We start from the raw sequence: 16881 nt of genomic DNA on the forward strand, positions 1-16881 counted from the left end.
CCCCAAGTGAAAACTGATGGTGTCCAGCACATCTCAGATTTAGCGTGAATTGCTTTGGAGTAATAAAAGCTGCTAATTCAGCAATATCGTGGTGTGAATGGAAATCGAAATAGTGAATGCTCTGCTTCACCTACCTGCCCCTACAGAGTGTATATTCAAGTTTTTGATATTGTCCATCTTATGTTGCAAAGAATGACTCATCTGTTTGAAAGGAAAACATCCAGATGTAACTAGAGAAATTTAATTATGAATTCTGTGTCTTCGTTCAAAAATATTTTTTTTTTCTCTAAGGGAAAAAAGATGTTGAGCAAATAATACTATATTTAGAACAGAACTAACTTAACTAAAATTATAGCTGTACCAACAGATAAATAAACATAAACTAGTAGCATGAACCATTAATGAAAGATAAATCGTATGAAGGGAAATGACAAATGTTTACAATTTTGGCAGGATTTAAAACAGGGCATGTCTCCTTATATACAGCAACTGTTTTAACAGCTGCTTTTTTTTTTTCCCCTCCTCTAAATTATTTCAGGTTTTTGAGTCATGATGCAAGAATCTGGGACTGAGACAAAAAGTAACGGTTCAGCCATTCAGAATGGAGCGAGCGGTGGCAACCATTTACTAGAGTGCAGCCTGCGGGAAGTGAGATCAAACGGCGAGACACCTTCAGTTGAAATTGGGGCTGCAGATTTAGCACATCTTCAGCAACAGCAGGTACTGTAAGACGTATTACAAGTTTCCTACTTACAGGAAAAGCATGAAGCATTTAACCCCTGCTCCCAAACCCTTTGTATTTGCCAGTCAGAGGATGCTTTTAGGACTTGCCTACGACATTCTGTACATTTTTTCATCTGTCAGGGATTGCAGTCATTAATGTAAAGGGAAATGTTGGACTTTTTCCTTTCAAGTCTCTTTTTTATTCTTTCCCTGGAAATACCCAAAGATCAGGGCTTGCTTCCATAGCCTGAATGTGTTGAGTCTGGTGGCAGTGATGGGGTGAACCGCTGTATACAAATAACTGGTTTCCAAAATATGTCACTGGGTGGAAAATACACTAACGTTAAGTTTTGTTTTTGCAACAAATTTTAATATAACCTAGCAACCTCTACCAACAGAATGTTTTCTATTAGTGAGAAAGGCTGTGGAGGTATCTGCTGCAGCAAAACGTCAGAATAAATAAATAAATACATCCTGTGTCAGTACTCCTCAATTCAGAAGAATCGGAACCAAATTGTGTGTTTTGCCTTTTTATTTTAATTAGTGTATTTTCTGGGAAGTGACCAAGTTCACCAGTGTAAATTATCTGCGTAATATGTTTTGTCTTTTTCTTTTCCCTGATAAAATTTTGAAACCCTACGAGGAAACTTTACACCGAAGTGCTGGGCATGTATCATTAACATGTTTGGGAACAAAGGCTGCAGCAGAGCCATGGTGAATACACTTAACGCCTAACCTGCACTTTCTCTAATGCAATAAGCATTCTTAAAACCTTTTAAATAAGCGATTGGCAGCTGGTTAAGACTCCCCTAAGTGTACAGTGATCTTTTTAGCAGGTTGTTGTGGAGAAGAAAAAACCTACACTCAAAAACAAAGCAAACCGAAGGCTTGCAGAGGAGCAGGGGACCTCGTTTGCCAACCTAAGACAGAAAGCTGCCGTAATTAAAGTCAGAAAAATGGATGATACTAAACACATAGACTTTGGTTGTTTCAGTCATTTTCATCCTACAGGTTTTTACTTGAAGTGAGAATACCATCAGTGAGAAAATCACAGCCATGCTGAATTCATTACTGCAGTAGTCACACAAAACCACGGATAAAATTTCAATAACTGCAGGCCACAGTTGAGTAAACAGTTGCACTGAAACTTAATTCCTGTTGACTTTTCCCTCATTCTTCGCCAGGGGCACATTCTGATTCGTAGTGCAAAGACAACAGGGGTTACAGCTTTGATTAATATAGGACAGTAGAAGAGGAGTGGAACAGTAAAATATGTTCAACACAAAAGTCTTGTCTTAAAAAGGCTTCGTATCAAAATGAGTTAATTACACGGCGTTTTCCATAGAAGCGCTATGGAATTTTCCAGTGCTGCTTTGTGCAGAGAGAAGCAGAGCGGGGGGGTCATGCAAGCACGTGCACACCGTCGCCCAGAATTGCTCAGACCTCTGCTCCTCCGATCCTACCACCGGTCACTAACCTTCCCCGCCGGCACCCTGTGCCAAGGCTTCTCCGTAGCCATCCGGAGGGCTCACGCCGCCTCAGATAACCCCGTAATCTCACGTGTAATGGGCTGTGTCATTCAACAGCCGCCCAGTCGGCACCAGTTTAAGGAGTGGCACCAGTTCATTCCTCCTGCCCGGCACAGCTATGGGTGCTGCCAGCCCCTGCGGGAGCAGGGCGCGAGGCTGGGCGCTGGATTGCCAGGCTGGGGATGGCTTTCACGCACCTCAGGTTTTAGCTTCTAGTTTATTTATCCTCTGCTAGAATAAATGTGGTCGGGGAGCTTGCTTTTCTCCAAGTTCTTAAAAGACATTTATGTTCTGTGTTTGAATTCTGCTGTTAATTGGTTCTGATGACTAACTTCTCCGTGGAGTTTATCTTTTAAAAAGCAAGTTGATTGCAAAGTTTAAAACACTTACTAAAAAAAAAAGGCAGAACAAAAACCTGATAACAACAAAAGCATAATCAGAGCCAGCACAAAAATATCAATCTTTGTGTTTGGAAAATATTTTTAAATACTGAAAAGAAGAAAAACCCGTTGTTTTCAGACAGCTAATGCAAGCATTTACAGATACACATACAACATGGAGCATAATGTTTAGATGTTTCTCCGTATACAACATATGCTCTCAGGTCACTTAACAGAATGCGTTCTACAAAACGCTTCGTCAATACAAATGAATGAGTTCTGAATTAAACAGCTATTTCTTAAGAGCATTTCATTCAAATCTTTTCTTTTTGCCACCTGGCACTTGTTTTGTCTGAAAAAAAAATCAGTGGCGGGTAGTTTGAGCTTTGCTGTTGTGGTTAGTTGTGTATTCCTGTGATGAGCGTTGCTGAGCGGTGAAACCTGGGTGTACAGTGGCTTACGTAAAGCATCTGTGCTGAATTTTGGTTCATATTTTTTGTGAAATTTATGAGTTTATAAGGACTACTAGCTTTGTTATTATGAGAAAGGAAAACAGAAATGCTTCAGATTTTTTAGGAAGTTTTAATGGGTTTACAGAGTTGTAAATATTTTATCATGGAAAAATATGGAGCACCACAGGTGTTCGTCTGTTTGAAGGAGCAGTGTATGGTGTAAGTACACTACTCTTGTAGTAAGTGCAGGGAGGACTTGTAGGACAAGTTTTATGCTTTCCATCTCATCTTTGGATGATTCTGCCATGCAGGGAGGCAGAGAGTGATGCTAAATTATTTTAGCATTAGCAGTCTTGTAAAATGTACTGTTAACCTGGGAGTAGCAAATGCAGGGATGAGTTCTGCTATGTACAATAAAAGCAAATAGCCCCAGCTGCTGTTTATGTTTGTAATCATGAAGTAAGATACTTCTCAAGGAAAGCCAAAGCAATACAAGTGACTCTTAAGCGAAAATATATCTGTGGAAGAGTTGGATAAAAATGGAGATACAGAGAGGAGAAACCACGCTCTGAACCAGACTAAAAGGGAAGGATAACCCTTTCCTGCAGTATTTTGGCACCCGTGGAGGGTGGGTGGGGTTGCCTTCCCGCCGCTGCTGACTCCATAGGTGCTGGTGGTCAGCATCTGGCGGGCATGACTGTCAGGATGAGGGGGAATGGGCAGAGCTTTGGGGACCTGCCTGCAAAACCCGGAGTAGGTGTGAAGGTCACCTGGGTCACTGGACTTCCTAAAGAGACCAGAAGCAGGCATTTGGCGTGGAGTCAAGCAGCGGGGCTCGGGAGCTTGCTCCTAAGGTGCCCACAGAGGCAGAACCAAGGGACGGGGCAGAAAACCTGGGAACAGGGTCCTGGGCAGAGTCTGGCAACATGTGTTGGCTCTGTGGTGCCACAGAAAACATCTGGGAGGTGCAAAATGGGTGTCAGAGTGACCCACAAGCTGAAAGCAAGCCATGCTGGGCGAGGGAAGCTTGGGCAGAAAGTATGTGATGATGGGGTGACTTCTGCCTATCAAGGAGTAATAAATAAAGACTCATGGGGACAAACTGCCTTTTAATGTACATCACAGCTTTAGTTGCTTCAGTGGTTTGTGCCGTCTACTCAAATAGAAGGTTTGATGCTTTGGTCTTAGCCGGTTCTTTTTTTTTTTTCTTTTTAGCCTATAAAATAAATATTATTTATTGTGATTTATTTTTATCATTGGGACTATTCATGAAAGTGTTCTTCACATTATTAGCAGAGAAACAAGAGTATGAATTGAACAAAGAGAAGGAATACAGAGATGAATTCTGATATATAGCAGCAAGACACCAAATGCTGTGTTGCATGGTGGCAGAAATACAAACCTCTCCACATCAATAGCAAGATCCACTTTGATACCGTAACTTCAAGTACTGCCCCACGAGTATAAAACTCAGTGTCTTTTGTCTAATCCAGAATGCTTTTGAACTTTTAGGAGGTATGACTTTAATAGTAATTTGTTGACACATTAGCTTCAGAGATTGCAAAGAGTTTATTTTGCAGAACTGGCAGGCTCGTATCAGTGTTCTCTTAAGGTAAAAAGCACACATGGCTGTTTTGCAATTGCTTGCATTTATTGACAACCTGCGCTGAGCAGGCAGATTCGGAATGTTTGTATAATGTAAACCTATAGCTTGTCTGATGATGTGTAGTGTACTTTTAGGTAGTGCATAGATTGCTTGATAAAAAGGGTTACAAGGTGACTGTTTATGACAAACTGGAATAGCAATACAAATGCAACTGGTACGTGGAGAAACAAGGAGGAAGTTTATATAAAGAATTGTAGGGAAGTTTCTTTCCTTCACTTTGTCTTGAGCTGAACTATACTGTAATTATGAAGTGTCACTTCAAGCTTTCTGATGAGTTTAAATAAATACTAGTTTTTTCATGTGTCCACAAAGGAAAGAAGGGGTTTTTCCTTCAAAAAAATTGACAGTGTTATTCATTGCATCCTGTTTTGTACTTTTTACACTTTTATTTCACTGAATGTATACAAGCAAAAAGTACAGTTTTGTTCATGTATAGGAGATAAAAAGAATGTTTGATAGACAAATTTGGACGAGGTTCTGGTGTCTGTGCCCAAGTCAATGATTTCTTCATAGTCGGTCTCACAGACTGCACGTGGGGTGTTTGTGGTATCGGTGTGAAGATGCCACAGTTGGGCCCTTTGGCAGTAGTTGTTTCGAGAAATGTTGGGATGTGAAGTGTTAGGTTGAGGGAAGCAAAGTCCAGAGGGAATATGTGGTTTCTTCAGATTTTGTTCATGCCCAAAGATGAGGAGAATGTACAAGAAATGGGGGATTTGGTGTATTGTTGAGAGGCTGCTTTAATTGGGCAGATCAAAAAGAAGATTTGACTAGAAAGAATTCTGAATATATCGCAGTGTAAATTAAAGTAATGCCTTTTTTTTTTTTAATAGTTTGGTGAGTTTCATCTTATTTTGAAAACCCATGGGGAGAGGTTACAAACTGCATCAGGAGTTTTATGGTCCCATTGATCATGAAGTGGACTTATCTCGTTAGAACAAAACTGCTAAACTAGATCCAAGATAAAGTCTTTGTTTCATATTGACATAACTGGGTTAGACCAAATTTGTTTGTTAGACTTTGAGGCAGCGTCCGTGTTGAGTCATTTTGTCCGAATCGACATAAAGCCTAATTATTAAACTGCTGTTTCTATTGAAAGAGACATTTGAAAGTATAGATTAAACTCCATGCAGGCTATTGGATTGTGTCTGATTTTGTATTGCAGTACACTGATAATTGATGATTACAACACGGTGAAAAGACCACTGCATTTGTAGAGCTTGTGCTGTTTTATCAGAGAATGTGAAAAACAACTTTAGGCTCCCAGTAACTTTGTGTTTTTATCGTTGAGACTTTTCTCCGAAGTTCTCCAATCTCCCAACATTGAACAGAAGGTGACATGATGTCTTTTTAGTCATTCAAATCTAATAACTTTTAATCTGAAGGTTAAGTAGTGAGATATAAACTAAGAGATGATAATATCAATTTTATGTTCACTGAAGGGCACAATATACCTCTTTCTAGTAGAGGGAAAATTGTGCGTAAAATGTCTTTTGCTTTTCAATGGAAAAGCTGTGGCTCTGAGAGTTTAGGAATGAAGCAGCGCTGGAAAAATTAAATAAGTTTTAACATAGGCTGGCTACCTTGCCTGGATTTTAGTATCAATGATTTTTTTCCTTAATAATTCAATTTTTAGATCTCTTGTCAATGAGCCATGCTGAGAACATTCACGCAGCATTCTCTATCCTCACTATTATTAATGTCTTTGTTATAACTACTTATTGACATCAACAAGCCTTAATTTTTCTCTAACTGTTGAAGGGTAAGGGGAAACTACCACTTCATTGCACTTGCTGAGATTATTTTTTTTCTTTGCCTTAGTTTTGTTTTATTTTGCTTCTGAGGTCTTTGATAAATAACTGCATAAATCGGAGTCCTCAAAGCACCTTGACATTGGCACCCAGAGCTCCGCAGTTGTATGTGCGGATACAAGCATGTACATGCAGCAGCTGGGTCATTAGACATGTAATCACCTGGATTATATCCACATCCAAATCCAGAAGTCCTCTTTGGGCTATGGATTTGGGCTATTTCTGTATTTATGTGTTGGTTTTTTGTTTTTGTTTTTGTTTTTTACAATAGCTGCTTTTACTTCTCCTAGTAAATTAAGATTACGCAGTAATCGTTGAGGTTTATGTGGGCACTTTGAAGAGTTGTAACTTCTGAAATATGTTTGCTGTTTTGTTTTTTAGCTTTGTATCTCATGTGAAAATTCCGCAGTGGTGTGTTTGTTCCCAGCTGTTTTCATAGGTGTGCACTCTCCCCTTATATTTGCTTATGCTTACTCATAAGCAATAAAGTTACGCATTCAGGAGTGCTGTTTCGGGAAACTCCGCAAAGGAATGCTTTAAAGGTATTATCCAGCATGTGTGTACACTGCGAAAGAAGCGCAGTAGGCATCAGATATAAATTAAAAATCCATTTCAAATTATTAATGTTATTCAAATGATTAGAGACGACTCCTCCTCCATTGATCTTCATACTTCACAGGTTATCTAATAAGCAGCGCAACCAAACCTGGCATATAGCAACCTTAAAATGGCAGTGTGCCTGTGAAGGTGTAAAGCAGTCTTTAATTCACATGGAACTGTTCCTCATTGCGGCTTTTAACGTTGCAGGATGCTTAAGCGTGTGCCTAAATGTAAGTGCGTGAGTAGTCTTATTAAGGTCACTGGTCTGTCTCATGCCTGTAAAATTAGGAATGTGCTTAAGTACCTTGCTGAATTAAGGCTTAAGTAATCTCACACTAATACGACGTTGCATGGATTGCTGATATTTTAGAAGTAATTGAACTTTATTTGGAAACGTGCTGCACATAGGGAGATTGTTTGGCAGTGCCTTAGGAGCAGCAGCGGAATTGCAGTGGCTTTCACTAGCGTAGCTGTTGATTTCAGTGGAGTTTTGTCTGACTTAAATACATTTAAATGAGAGCAAAATCAAATGCCGTGGTTTCCCATGTTACGTTCTTTCTCCTGTGGAGCTCTATTGGGTATCACAGCAAGTGAGAAGAATCTGAACAGTACTGTTGTAATTTGTAACAGGAATGTTATAAATAAAGATTGGAATATGAAGTAAAAATGCAAAAGTAATGAATACTCTTCATGTTTATTTAACAGTATAGCACCCCATTAATTAAAAAAAAAATTAACAGGAGGTATTTTTTCAAGGCTTAGTGTCAACAGCAACACTATATAAAGATAGTTTTGTAGGCTAAGTGTTGCTTGTTTTGTTGCTGCATCCTGTGTTTGGTTAGCCATGCTCCCTACATCTTCAAAACATAACCTGTATTTGCAACCTGTTTTAAATAGTGCAAATGTATCTCTCTTTTCCCTGTAAAAGCTATATATTGTGTCTGTAAAGTCAGTGTCATGGCTCAGACATTTCTGAAGCCTGGGGCAAGTGCCAGCTTTATTACAAGTTGGGCTTTTCAATTTATTTTTAATCATATTTCTTCTTTTTCTTTTAAGGGTTTTTTTTTTTTTTTTCTTTTTTTCCGGGCTACTGAAAATAAGGCTGGTAAAGTGAAGGTTGGAGAGAGTTAGGCTATTTAATCTATCTGGCAACGTGTTGCAAAACTCATCAGTGCAGTCCTCCCCTTCGCCCGCAGCCCTCACAGACGTGCGTGTTCCCAGGCAAACCGAGGAGAAGGATGCAAGAAATGAATATAATTCCTTGTGTTCTGTGTGCTGACCTAATCCTGATTCTTATTTAATGACCACAAGGATTGAAGTCTGGGATTATTACGCACAGAAATGTCGCTGGGCATGCGGGCACACAGAGGTGGTTGCATGCCTGGATATGGGTCATTTTTGCTTGATAGAGCCCTGTATTTCCCATTTTGGGTGACCTCTTTTGATCCAGTTTCAAGGCTTAACTAATTTTTATATGCATGTTTGGGGCCTTCTTACCTTATTAAATGAAATAAGCAGGTTTTTGGAAGGATTTTCTTCTTTTCTAGCATGAGGCACCATTATTGAGGGGCACAACACGAATGTTTCAAATTTGGAGATGCAGAGCAAGGTCACAGTTTGCCTCCAGAATCTGAAGTAATCAGGATTTTATTTCAGATAAAACCTCTGGGGCTGATACTTAAAAAACATAAGTTTTAACTGGCATTACGCAATTTGCTATGGGTCGCTTAGCCAAATATTTGTGTATGGGTCTTTTTTTTTTAAAAAAAAAAAGACTTGCCAAAGTTCAGGTGGGATTTCAGGCTTTAACAAACTCTACCTGGAAATTAAGTGCAGGAAAGGAGGGGGAAAAAATATCTTGTCTATTTGAATTAGAGTGATCACAAGCTAGAGGAATGTGGTTGCTGTTGACGTGCTCAAATCAAGTTTTCCTTAAATTTTCCTTGTTATTATCACTGATACCAAAAAACCTCTGCCAGGAAAGAACAGCAATACTAGTGAAATGTTGTAAGACCACTGACTGTCTGACATTCATGATTTTTTTCTCCTTTGTCCAGTAAATGGTAAGATACATGCTAAAATAGGGGTAGGGTCCCTAGCTGTTCACAAGGGCTGTGTGGGCAGAGGGTTGATCTTCCCTAGTACCTTCTGGCATCCTTAATCAGCAGCAGACCCACAACTTTGGGGGTTTTGGCTGCTCTCTCACATACAAAGCTAGGGCATTTGTGTTTTTAAACCATCATCGTTTTGTATTTTTGTTTCCACATTATTAAGTGATTCATTGAAGGAGAAAGGTCAGACAGGCACGGGGAAGGAAAAATGGAACTTGTTATGAAGTAGTGGGGCCCAGCATCTTGCAGGAAAAATTAGCAATAAAATGGGGTATAAGCCTCCTTATGCATGGGAATGCATTTGTAGCACTCAGATCCTCAAAGTCCCATTTCAGCAGTCTCCAGGAGACTTTTTCTGGCCTCTGCTTAAAGGAGAAGCTTGATCTAAAGATGAGCTCGCCTGGGAAAAGCTCTGGCTTTTGGAGAGTGGCTGTACTTTATCTTTACTTTGTTGCGTTGCATTATGTACCTGCTCCTATACTATGTCAATCCCCTTCTTCGAACTCAGAGAAAGATGCACAGGTATGTATGGAAAACAGCTGCTCTGGATTTTCTTGGAAAGTCTACAACATTTTTGGTGAAGAGGCTGATTAAAGCACTACTCTGTCTTTCATTATTAATTTTATCCTCGGTTGTAGGTTAAGTGCAGTATTTTTATTTGGTAGATTGTGTGCCGTGGTGCAGTAAAAAATTCCCACTGGGATTGTGTACTGCACTTGGTGTGTACATGCAAAGCGGGTCGGCGTGGGTGAAGGCATCATGTCTGCTGCGCATGCATGCATGGGAGCTTTGGTTTTCATGCAGGGATGCTCTGTGACTGGAAGAAACCATACTGTCTGCTGCCTGGAAAAGCTGGCCATGGCACTTGCTCGTGGCTGTAGGTCAAATGCTTTCACAGAAGCACAGAATCATTAAGGTTGGAAAAGACCTTTAAGATCATCAAGTCCAACCATCAACCCACCACCACCAAGCCCACTAAACTGTGTCCTGAAGTGCCACGTCTACATGTTTTTTGAGCACTTCCAGTGATGGTGACTCCACCGCCTCCCTGGGCAGCCTGTGCCAATGTTTGACTACTCTCTCAGTAAAGAATGCTTTCTGTAAGGTCAGAGGGAGGGTTAGTTACAGGTAAATCTCCCAAATCCTGCATTTTACTGTCTGTTCATGTCTTCAGAGTTCTTCTGACTAAGTGTGCTGATTTATTCACAGCTGTTGTCCCAGACATGGTATTTGGGTAGCAGAAGTGTTGTTTTGTTCAGGGAAAACGGTCTACTTCATTGCCTTTCCATAGCTGTAATGTTATATTGCAGAGCCGAATGAAAAACCCTCCAAGTCAATAAACAACGAAAAGCAGACTTATCTTTTATAGTGTTCTTGAAACAAATGTAAGGTTATAATACTAAAGCGGGTTTTATTAAATCTAGGCATGAATCCATATTGAAGAAATAATCCACTGCTGCTTTTCAGCTTCTTGTCTTTTTAATTAGCGCTGGCAATGGGATTGTTAGCTTTTAAGATATGGTAAATACGAGCCTATTAATATTATTGGACATAATACTCAACAAGGTACAGGGAATGCTGGTAACTGTAGATATTTTATAGAGGAGCTAAAAGCAGGCGGTTTTCTGTTTGACAAGCCTTCCTTTGCGACTGCCGGGGTGAAGCCTGTGATGGCAGCCTTTGCCCCAGACCCTGGAGCAGCCGTCCTCGGGGCAGCCATCCCGGCGGGCAGCGTGGGACCCCTTGTCCCTTAGTCCAGCCTGATGGGGTGAGTTTGAGCCCCTTTTCACAACACAGCAAGCATTTGGAGTTTAAAATAGTTCTGACTCCTTCTTTTCCTTGAGAAATGATTCGCCAATTCCTCTGATTAATGCTTTTTGAAGCGTTTTACTCTTGGTTCCAGTCCCTTAACTTGGGCAAGGACTGGATTATAAAGGTTTAGCAGTGATTAGCTCTGTTTACAGTTGTTGGGGGTTTTTGCTCCAAAAGGTATGGTGTTTGCTTTGCTGAGGGGTTTTATTTTGCAGAGTTTCTGTTGACCACCTGCTTTTTTTCCTAATTGGTTACAAGGACAATTGCTGGGCATGATAAATAAAAGATATGGTCTTCCAAGGCTGTGTCACAGGGACTGTACGTCAAAGATTCATAAACTACGAGCAAAAATATGTGCCTTTTCCTGGGGGCAGGGAAGTGCCTGCTGTATTCATGTTTGGGGATCCTTCCAAGGTCACCGAGAGCCCATGGTAGTACCTTCTTTGGTGCTGACGGATGGCCTCGCTGGGTGCTGCAGCCACACGCAGAACGGGGCAGCCCACCAGCCCAGGTTTTCTGTGAACTCCTCTATAATCTTACGCCTTTCTCTCTCTGGATTTTTGAAAAATAGGCTTTTTTTCCCCCAGTTTTCTGTGCAGACCAAAGGCAGGAGTAAGTGTATCTTTGACACTCCTCAGTCTGCCTGGTATGTGTCTCACCCATCTAGCGATGGAGGTTTCACTCCTACCCAGGCAGGGTCTAACAGTGCTTAACTCTCTGTCAGTAACCTTTTTCCCAATGCCTGACCAAAACGCTTATCCTTCAAGTACAACCTCTTCCCTCTCGTCGTGTCTGTAACAGGCGGAGTGGAGATTGTCTCCTTTCTCTTTACAGCATTCTTTTTCGTATATGAATGCTGTTCCCATGTCTGTACCCTCTATCTTCTCAGAACTTAAGCAAGTTGTCCTTGTAAATCCTGTTTTCCAGAGTTGTGATCATTCTGGTCACTGTCCTCTGGTGTCTCTCCAATCAGTCTTGTGTTCATCTTGAATTGCAGTGCTCCAATGACATGATCCTCCAGCTGAAGTCTTGCTGGAGCACGTGGAGACAATCAATTTCCCAGTGTATAACTTGCAGGCAGTGCTACTGTTTATGCATCTGACTGGTACATGTCATTTTTGCAACAGTGTGACCCTGCTGACTCACACTCAACTTCTGATCCGCTGTAATCCTTAGGCTTTTTTTTTCCAGAAGTGCTATGTAATTGGCTGTCTTCCTTGCTGTATTTACAAAGTTTGGGTATTCCAGCTGAATTGTAGCATCTTCTAATTTATCCTTAAAAAATGCCATCCCATTTTCACAGACAATTTCTTCTCCAACATCTTTGCAGTCACTCCCAATGTAGTATCATCTCCAGATTTTCTGAGTTGTCTGTTCCTTCATCTGTGCTGTTCTTAAAAAAAAGTTTGACGTCTTCAGCACGTTTAAAATCTTCTTCCATTCTGAAAGTGACCTATGGATACATACACCCAGTATACAGTAATTTTGTGAAGATTATGTTTTCCTAGCTTGCTTATGAAAAAGTCCTTTGAGATAGTCAGAAGTCTTTACAGTCATAATACAGGACTTCTGTTTTTCAAAGATCTACCAATGGATACGTATTTTCCCTTTGATTTAAAAAAAAAAAAATGGCCTGCATCTTGGACTGACCTGTCATCTGCAGTTGATGTTCAAAACAGTGTAGGCATACCCGTGCCGCCTTCATTGGGCAGGTCAGGGTGGCGGGAAGAGCAGCCAGCTAGCACTGGCTTGTTCCAGCCTCTTTAGAGCTATTGCACCAATTAACCAAGCTAATGAAAAGTGAGATTGTTGGAATCTTATTAACTACATAACTCAGCCCAGCGAAACCTCTAGCAGTTATAGGTAAGATGGAGTCACAGGGGAAGAAGTAGCACTCACAAAAAATACAAAATGCCAAATCTCAGTTAACTGGTTTTCCTAGTGGAAGATCAAACTGGATTTGCATAAAAAGAACACGCTAGGAGGGATGCGCCTGGAGACCCCTCGCAGCAACCTGTCCCTGTTTCTTCTTGTGTATCCCATTTCATCTATTGGTTGTTCCAGAAGCACAATCTTGGGCTGAGGAAGTCTCTTTTCTACTGTTTTCGGGCCAGAATCTGGTCTCAGAAGCTGCTATCTTTGCCACACGTCATGTCCCTCCATCTCCAGTCATGTATCAGATTGTCCTTGGAGCAAGAGATGAGCAAACGGGTGTGTCTTTCTGCTTAATTGCGTATGTCAATGATAAATCTTTTGAGAAGACTCGGGCCACATGTTTCTGAATAGGCTGCATCTCAGACTGCATCCTGATCCCTGTCCTTCATCAGTCTCTCAAATCTGAAGGACAAAACAGAAGGTTTAAAGGGGGATGTGGGGTGGGGGTGTGAGTGTAAAATCTCATTTCATTTTTAATGCACAGAGTCCACCCAGAACCCCCCAATAATAACTGCCATAGCTGTGCCTCTGTCATTTGGAGGCCACTATTCCCGTCTTTGCCAAGTCTCTGTCGTCCACAAGACAAGACATCTGCAGTACATTTGTTTAAAGCAGGGAGATGACAAGCGTTGAAACAGATGTTGGAAAACAGAGCAGCAAAAGGCCTGTGCTAAGTGAATAGCCCATAGGGCCTGAGCTGTTTGATGGCTGATTGCAGTGTGAGCCAACTGTTCGTTCAGAGCAGGCTGAACCCAGGAGATCCCTCTGGTAAGAGATGTACTTTGCCAACATGTGGTGCTCCTTTTGTCACCGTACCTTTTCAGATGTGCCTAGGGAAAACACAGGGAACAGGATCATCATTCAAAACCCCTTAGATGAGTGAAACTCTTGCTTATCCAGGCTGAATTGATTCCTAGTTACGAGTTGAACCATTGGAAAGCATCAAGAGCGTGTCTCGGCATCCAACAGCCAGTATCATTCATTAGTTTGAATGAAAAGCCTGTATGCAGGCTTTATCAAAGCTACAGAGAGCTTTATCACGATCAACATAAAACAATATTCTGTCTGAAACCTCTGCACCATATTGCCATATAAAAAGCAGCTAATGTCTAGTGATCCTTGGTATATGAAGCAATTCAGGTTTATCAGAAGCTGACATATTATGCTTTGACAGCAAAGAATCCCTTTTGTACCTGATCTCATGTTTCCTAAGACCAGCTTTTCACCTTCTCTGATCTTGTCTTTAGGAGCTGATCCCCTCATGCTGGGGAGATACAGCTATTGTTAAATGAACTCATGAAACCTGGGAGTATTTACTTGTTAGTAATCTTGGGCGAGATAGAAACTTGCCGAGTAAGAGAGCCGGACTGGGGCTTGACAGGAGGTGGATGGAAAACTGGTCCCTAACAGAGAAAAAAACACCCCTTATGTTCTCCTGCGTGGTGGGCAGGGACAGACCTCTAGCAGTGACAGGCGTCCAGTGGATAGGACCGTGGTGTCTGAACAAAGCCACCACAGCTTTTCAGAAGTCTCCGGCATGCTGTCACATTAGGTGACACAGCTGTTTTTTTAGTGTCACAGCAGCTACCAGTTGAAGGATTGATCATCTTTCTTGGAGGAGAATGACGTGGGTTTTTTTCCTCTCTAGCTCCTTGAAATCTCCCCTATTCAGGATCAGCAGAAGAAAGGCTGACTGCTGGCTGGTGATGCTGCTGAGGTCCCTTAAGGCCAGAGACACACAGGACAAAATGAAGCCCAGGGCTGTGCTGGAGAAAGTACTTGGGCTCGATGGGAATACACCCCAGGACTCTCTGCATAGACATTTGTTTAGATTTGTGCTCCAAGCATCTGATTTGGTACTTGCTGTATTTCTACCAGTGATAGACCCCGTGCAGCCAGCTGAGGTGGTGATTGCATTGCAGTCGTGTCTTGCTCGCATGACTAAGTCTACCTTCCACAGGGACACTAGGGATCCTGAATGCCAAGGACACAAGGGCTGCCCTTTTCCCCAGGATTAATATGTGGTCAGGCCCCACACTTGGTGCCTTCCCAGAGCAGGAGGGGCTTCTGTGCCTGGGTGCACCCCAGGTTGGCACCGGTGGAAGGATCAGCAGCATGCCCTTCACACTCACATGGGATTGCTGATGCTCCTCGTGCATCCAGAAACCGCACCATCCACTGCTACCTCACCCGAGGGGAACGAGGATGGGGTTCTCCAGGCTGTTTGAGCTGCCTGCAGATGTGCTATCTGCTAATGAAAGATTGTTCAGCACAATCACATTTCCATCTTATCGTGGTAGAGGGAAGGGATATGTTCCTCTTCTATTCCATTTTTCTCCATCTGATTTTTTTTTCTTTGCGATGTTATGGACAGGCAGTAGGCAACAACCATGGAAACCATTACTAGATTGCCCCCATCTTTATAGGGACTTGAACCGTTTACCAAAAACATTTTGTGAAAGGACTGGCTCCCATATGTCCAAGTGGAAATCAATGGACTGTGCTTGAACCTCCTTATATCATTATTGTTTAGCCAAAAGGATGAAAGGAAGAAAGATCCAGGACACTTGGAGGGATGAAGGGAAGGAGAGCTCCTTTGTGCCTGCCCTGCAGGCTCCTTACCTGATCAGCCTGTACACATGTACTGCAAATCTTGCTGCCCAGCCAGAAGAGCCAAGGGTTTTCCCTTCTGCCCCAAAAGCTGCTGCTGTCTGTGGAAGCAGGGAGCTGCATGGAGGGATTTTATTTTCAGGAAATCTCAGCCGATACCATAGTTCTGCAGGCGGCAGCCGGGGCACTGCCAGTGTCTGCGTGGTGCATCTCATCCAGCCTTTTCCACTCTGTCGCCAGAGGAGCTTTGGTCTTCAGGTCTCTGTGTTCCCATCATCTTGAAGCAACACAGATGTCATGCAAGAGTTAATACTTGCCAAGACTTTGAACTGAACATAGAATTGAAGGGAAGCTAGGTGCATGAGGATGCTTTTGGTCCTCTTAAAATGGGTGTTCTGATAAATAATAAGGAATGTATTAAGTGTAAAAGACCTGTTATTATTTATTTAGAAGTGTATTGTTCCCAGGCGTGTGCTTACTGTTGCCCAAGCTGGCTTTCTGTGCCTTCTAGGCTGTTGTGCAGTGCTTGCTTTGGGCTCAGCCTGATTTGGCTCTGCTCGGATTTCCCCAGGACCTCTTTATTTTTGCAGAGGCACATCTGGGCAGCCGGTGCGTGAGACCTGAGTCCATGTGCCCCTGCCCAGAGGTGGCCCGGAGGACTCCCCACTGCAGCAGGGCCAGGGCAAAACTCTCTGTGACAACCCTAGTGTGTAATTCTGCAGGTGCCCGCCACCCTTCAGGGCTTCAAGCACCTCTCTTCTTTCGAAAGCGACATAATTTAGGCAGCGTGTGTGGATTAAGACACGAGACCTCAATAATCTCCATTTCCAAATTAAACTGTCCCTGCTGCAGGAGTTGTATAGCCCTGCTGCAGCTCTTGGTGAAGCCAGCTGAAGGCAGAGGGAAGATCGAGGGGTTTGGCCACTGAACGTGCAGATTGTCTTTGCTCACCTCTTTCTTTAGATGAAGCAACAGGAGAAATGTTTCTACGTCTGTAGTGTAGTTATGTTCGTGGAGAAGAGTTTCTGACCAGGTACAAGCAGATGCAGTTGAAATAGGTCAGCCCTGTTACTCGTGTGAAAAGCGTTTATTCCAGGCCTTAAATGGAAAAATGTGATGAGATCATTATGCCAGAAAATTTTAATAAATAAATGATCAATAGTAGAAAAGGACTCTTTCCGTAAATAAACTTCAGTGTAATTAATAGCTCTGTGTTTTCAGTAGTGCGCATGCAAATGAAGACGGGGATGCAATT

The 16881-nt window shown here is 42.1% G+C and overlaps 1 protein-coding gene across 1 annotated transcript in view; it reads left to right on the forward strand.

The window, feature by feature from the left end:
* Positions 1-549: 549 nt before the first annotated feature.
* Positions 550-16881, forward strand: part of FOXP1 (forkhead box P1) — a gene marked incomplete at its 5' end in the record, with an annotated part of 164421 nt that continues 148089 nt past the window's right edge. The window contains one exon of the mRNA XM_082004482.1: positions 550-720. Coding sequence (XP_081860608.1) covers positions 550-720 — 171 coding nt within the window. The remainder of the gene's footprint in view (positions 721-16881) is intronic.

This window comes from Phaethon aethereus (assembly GCF_964289735.1).
Source record: "Phaethon aethereus genome assembly, chromosome: 11".
NCBI classification, from domain to species: Eukaryota; Metazoa; Chordata; class Aves; order Phaethontiformes; family Phaethontidae; genus Phaethon; species Phaethon aethereus.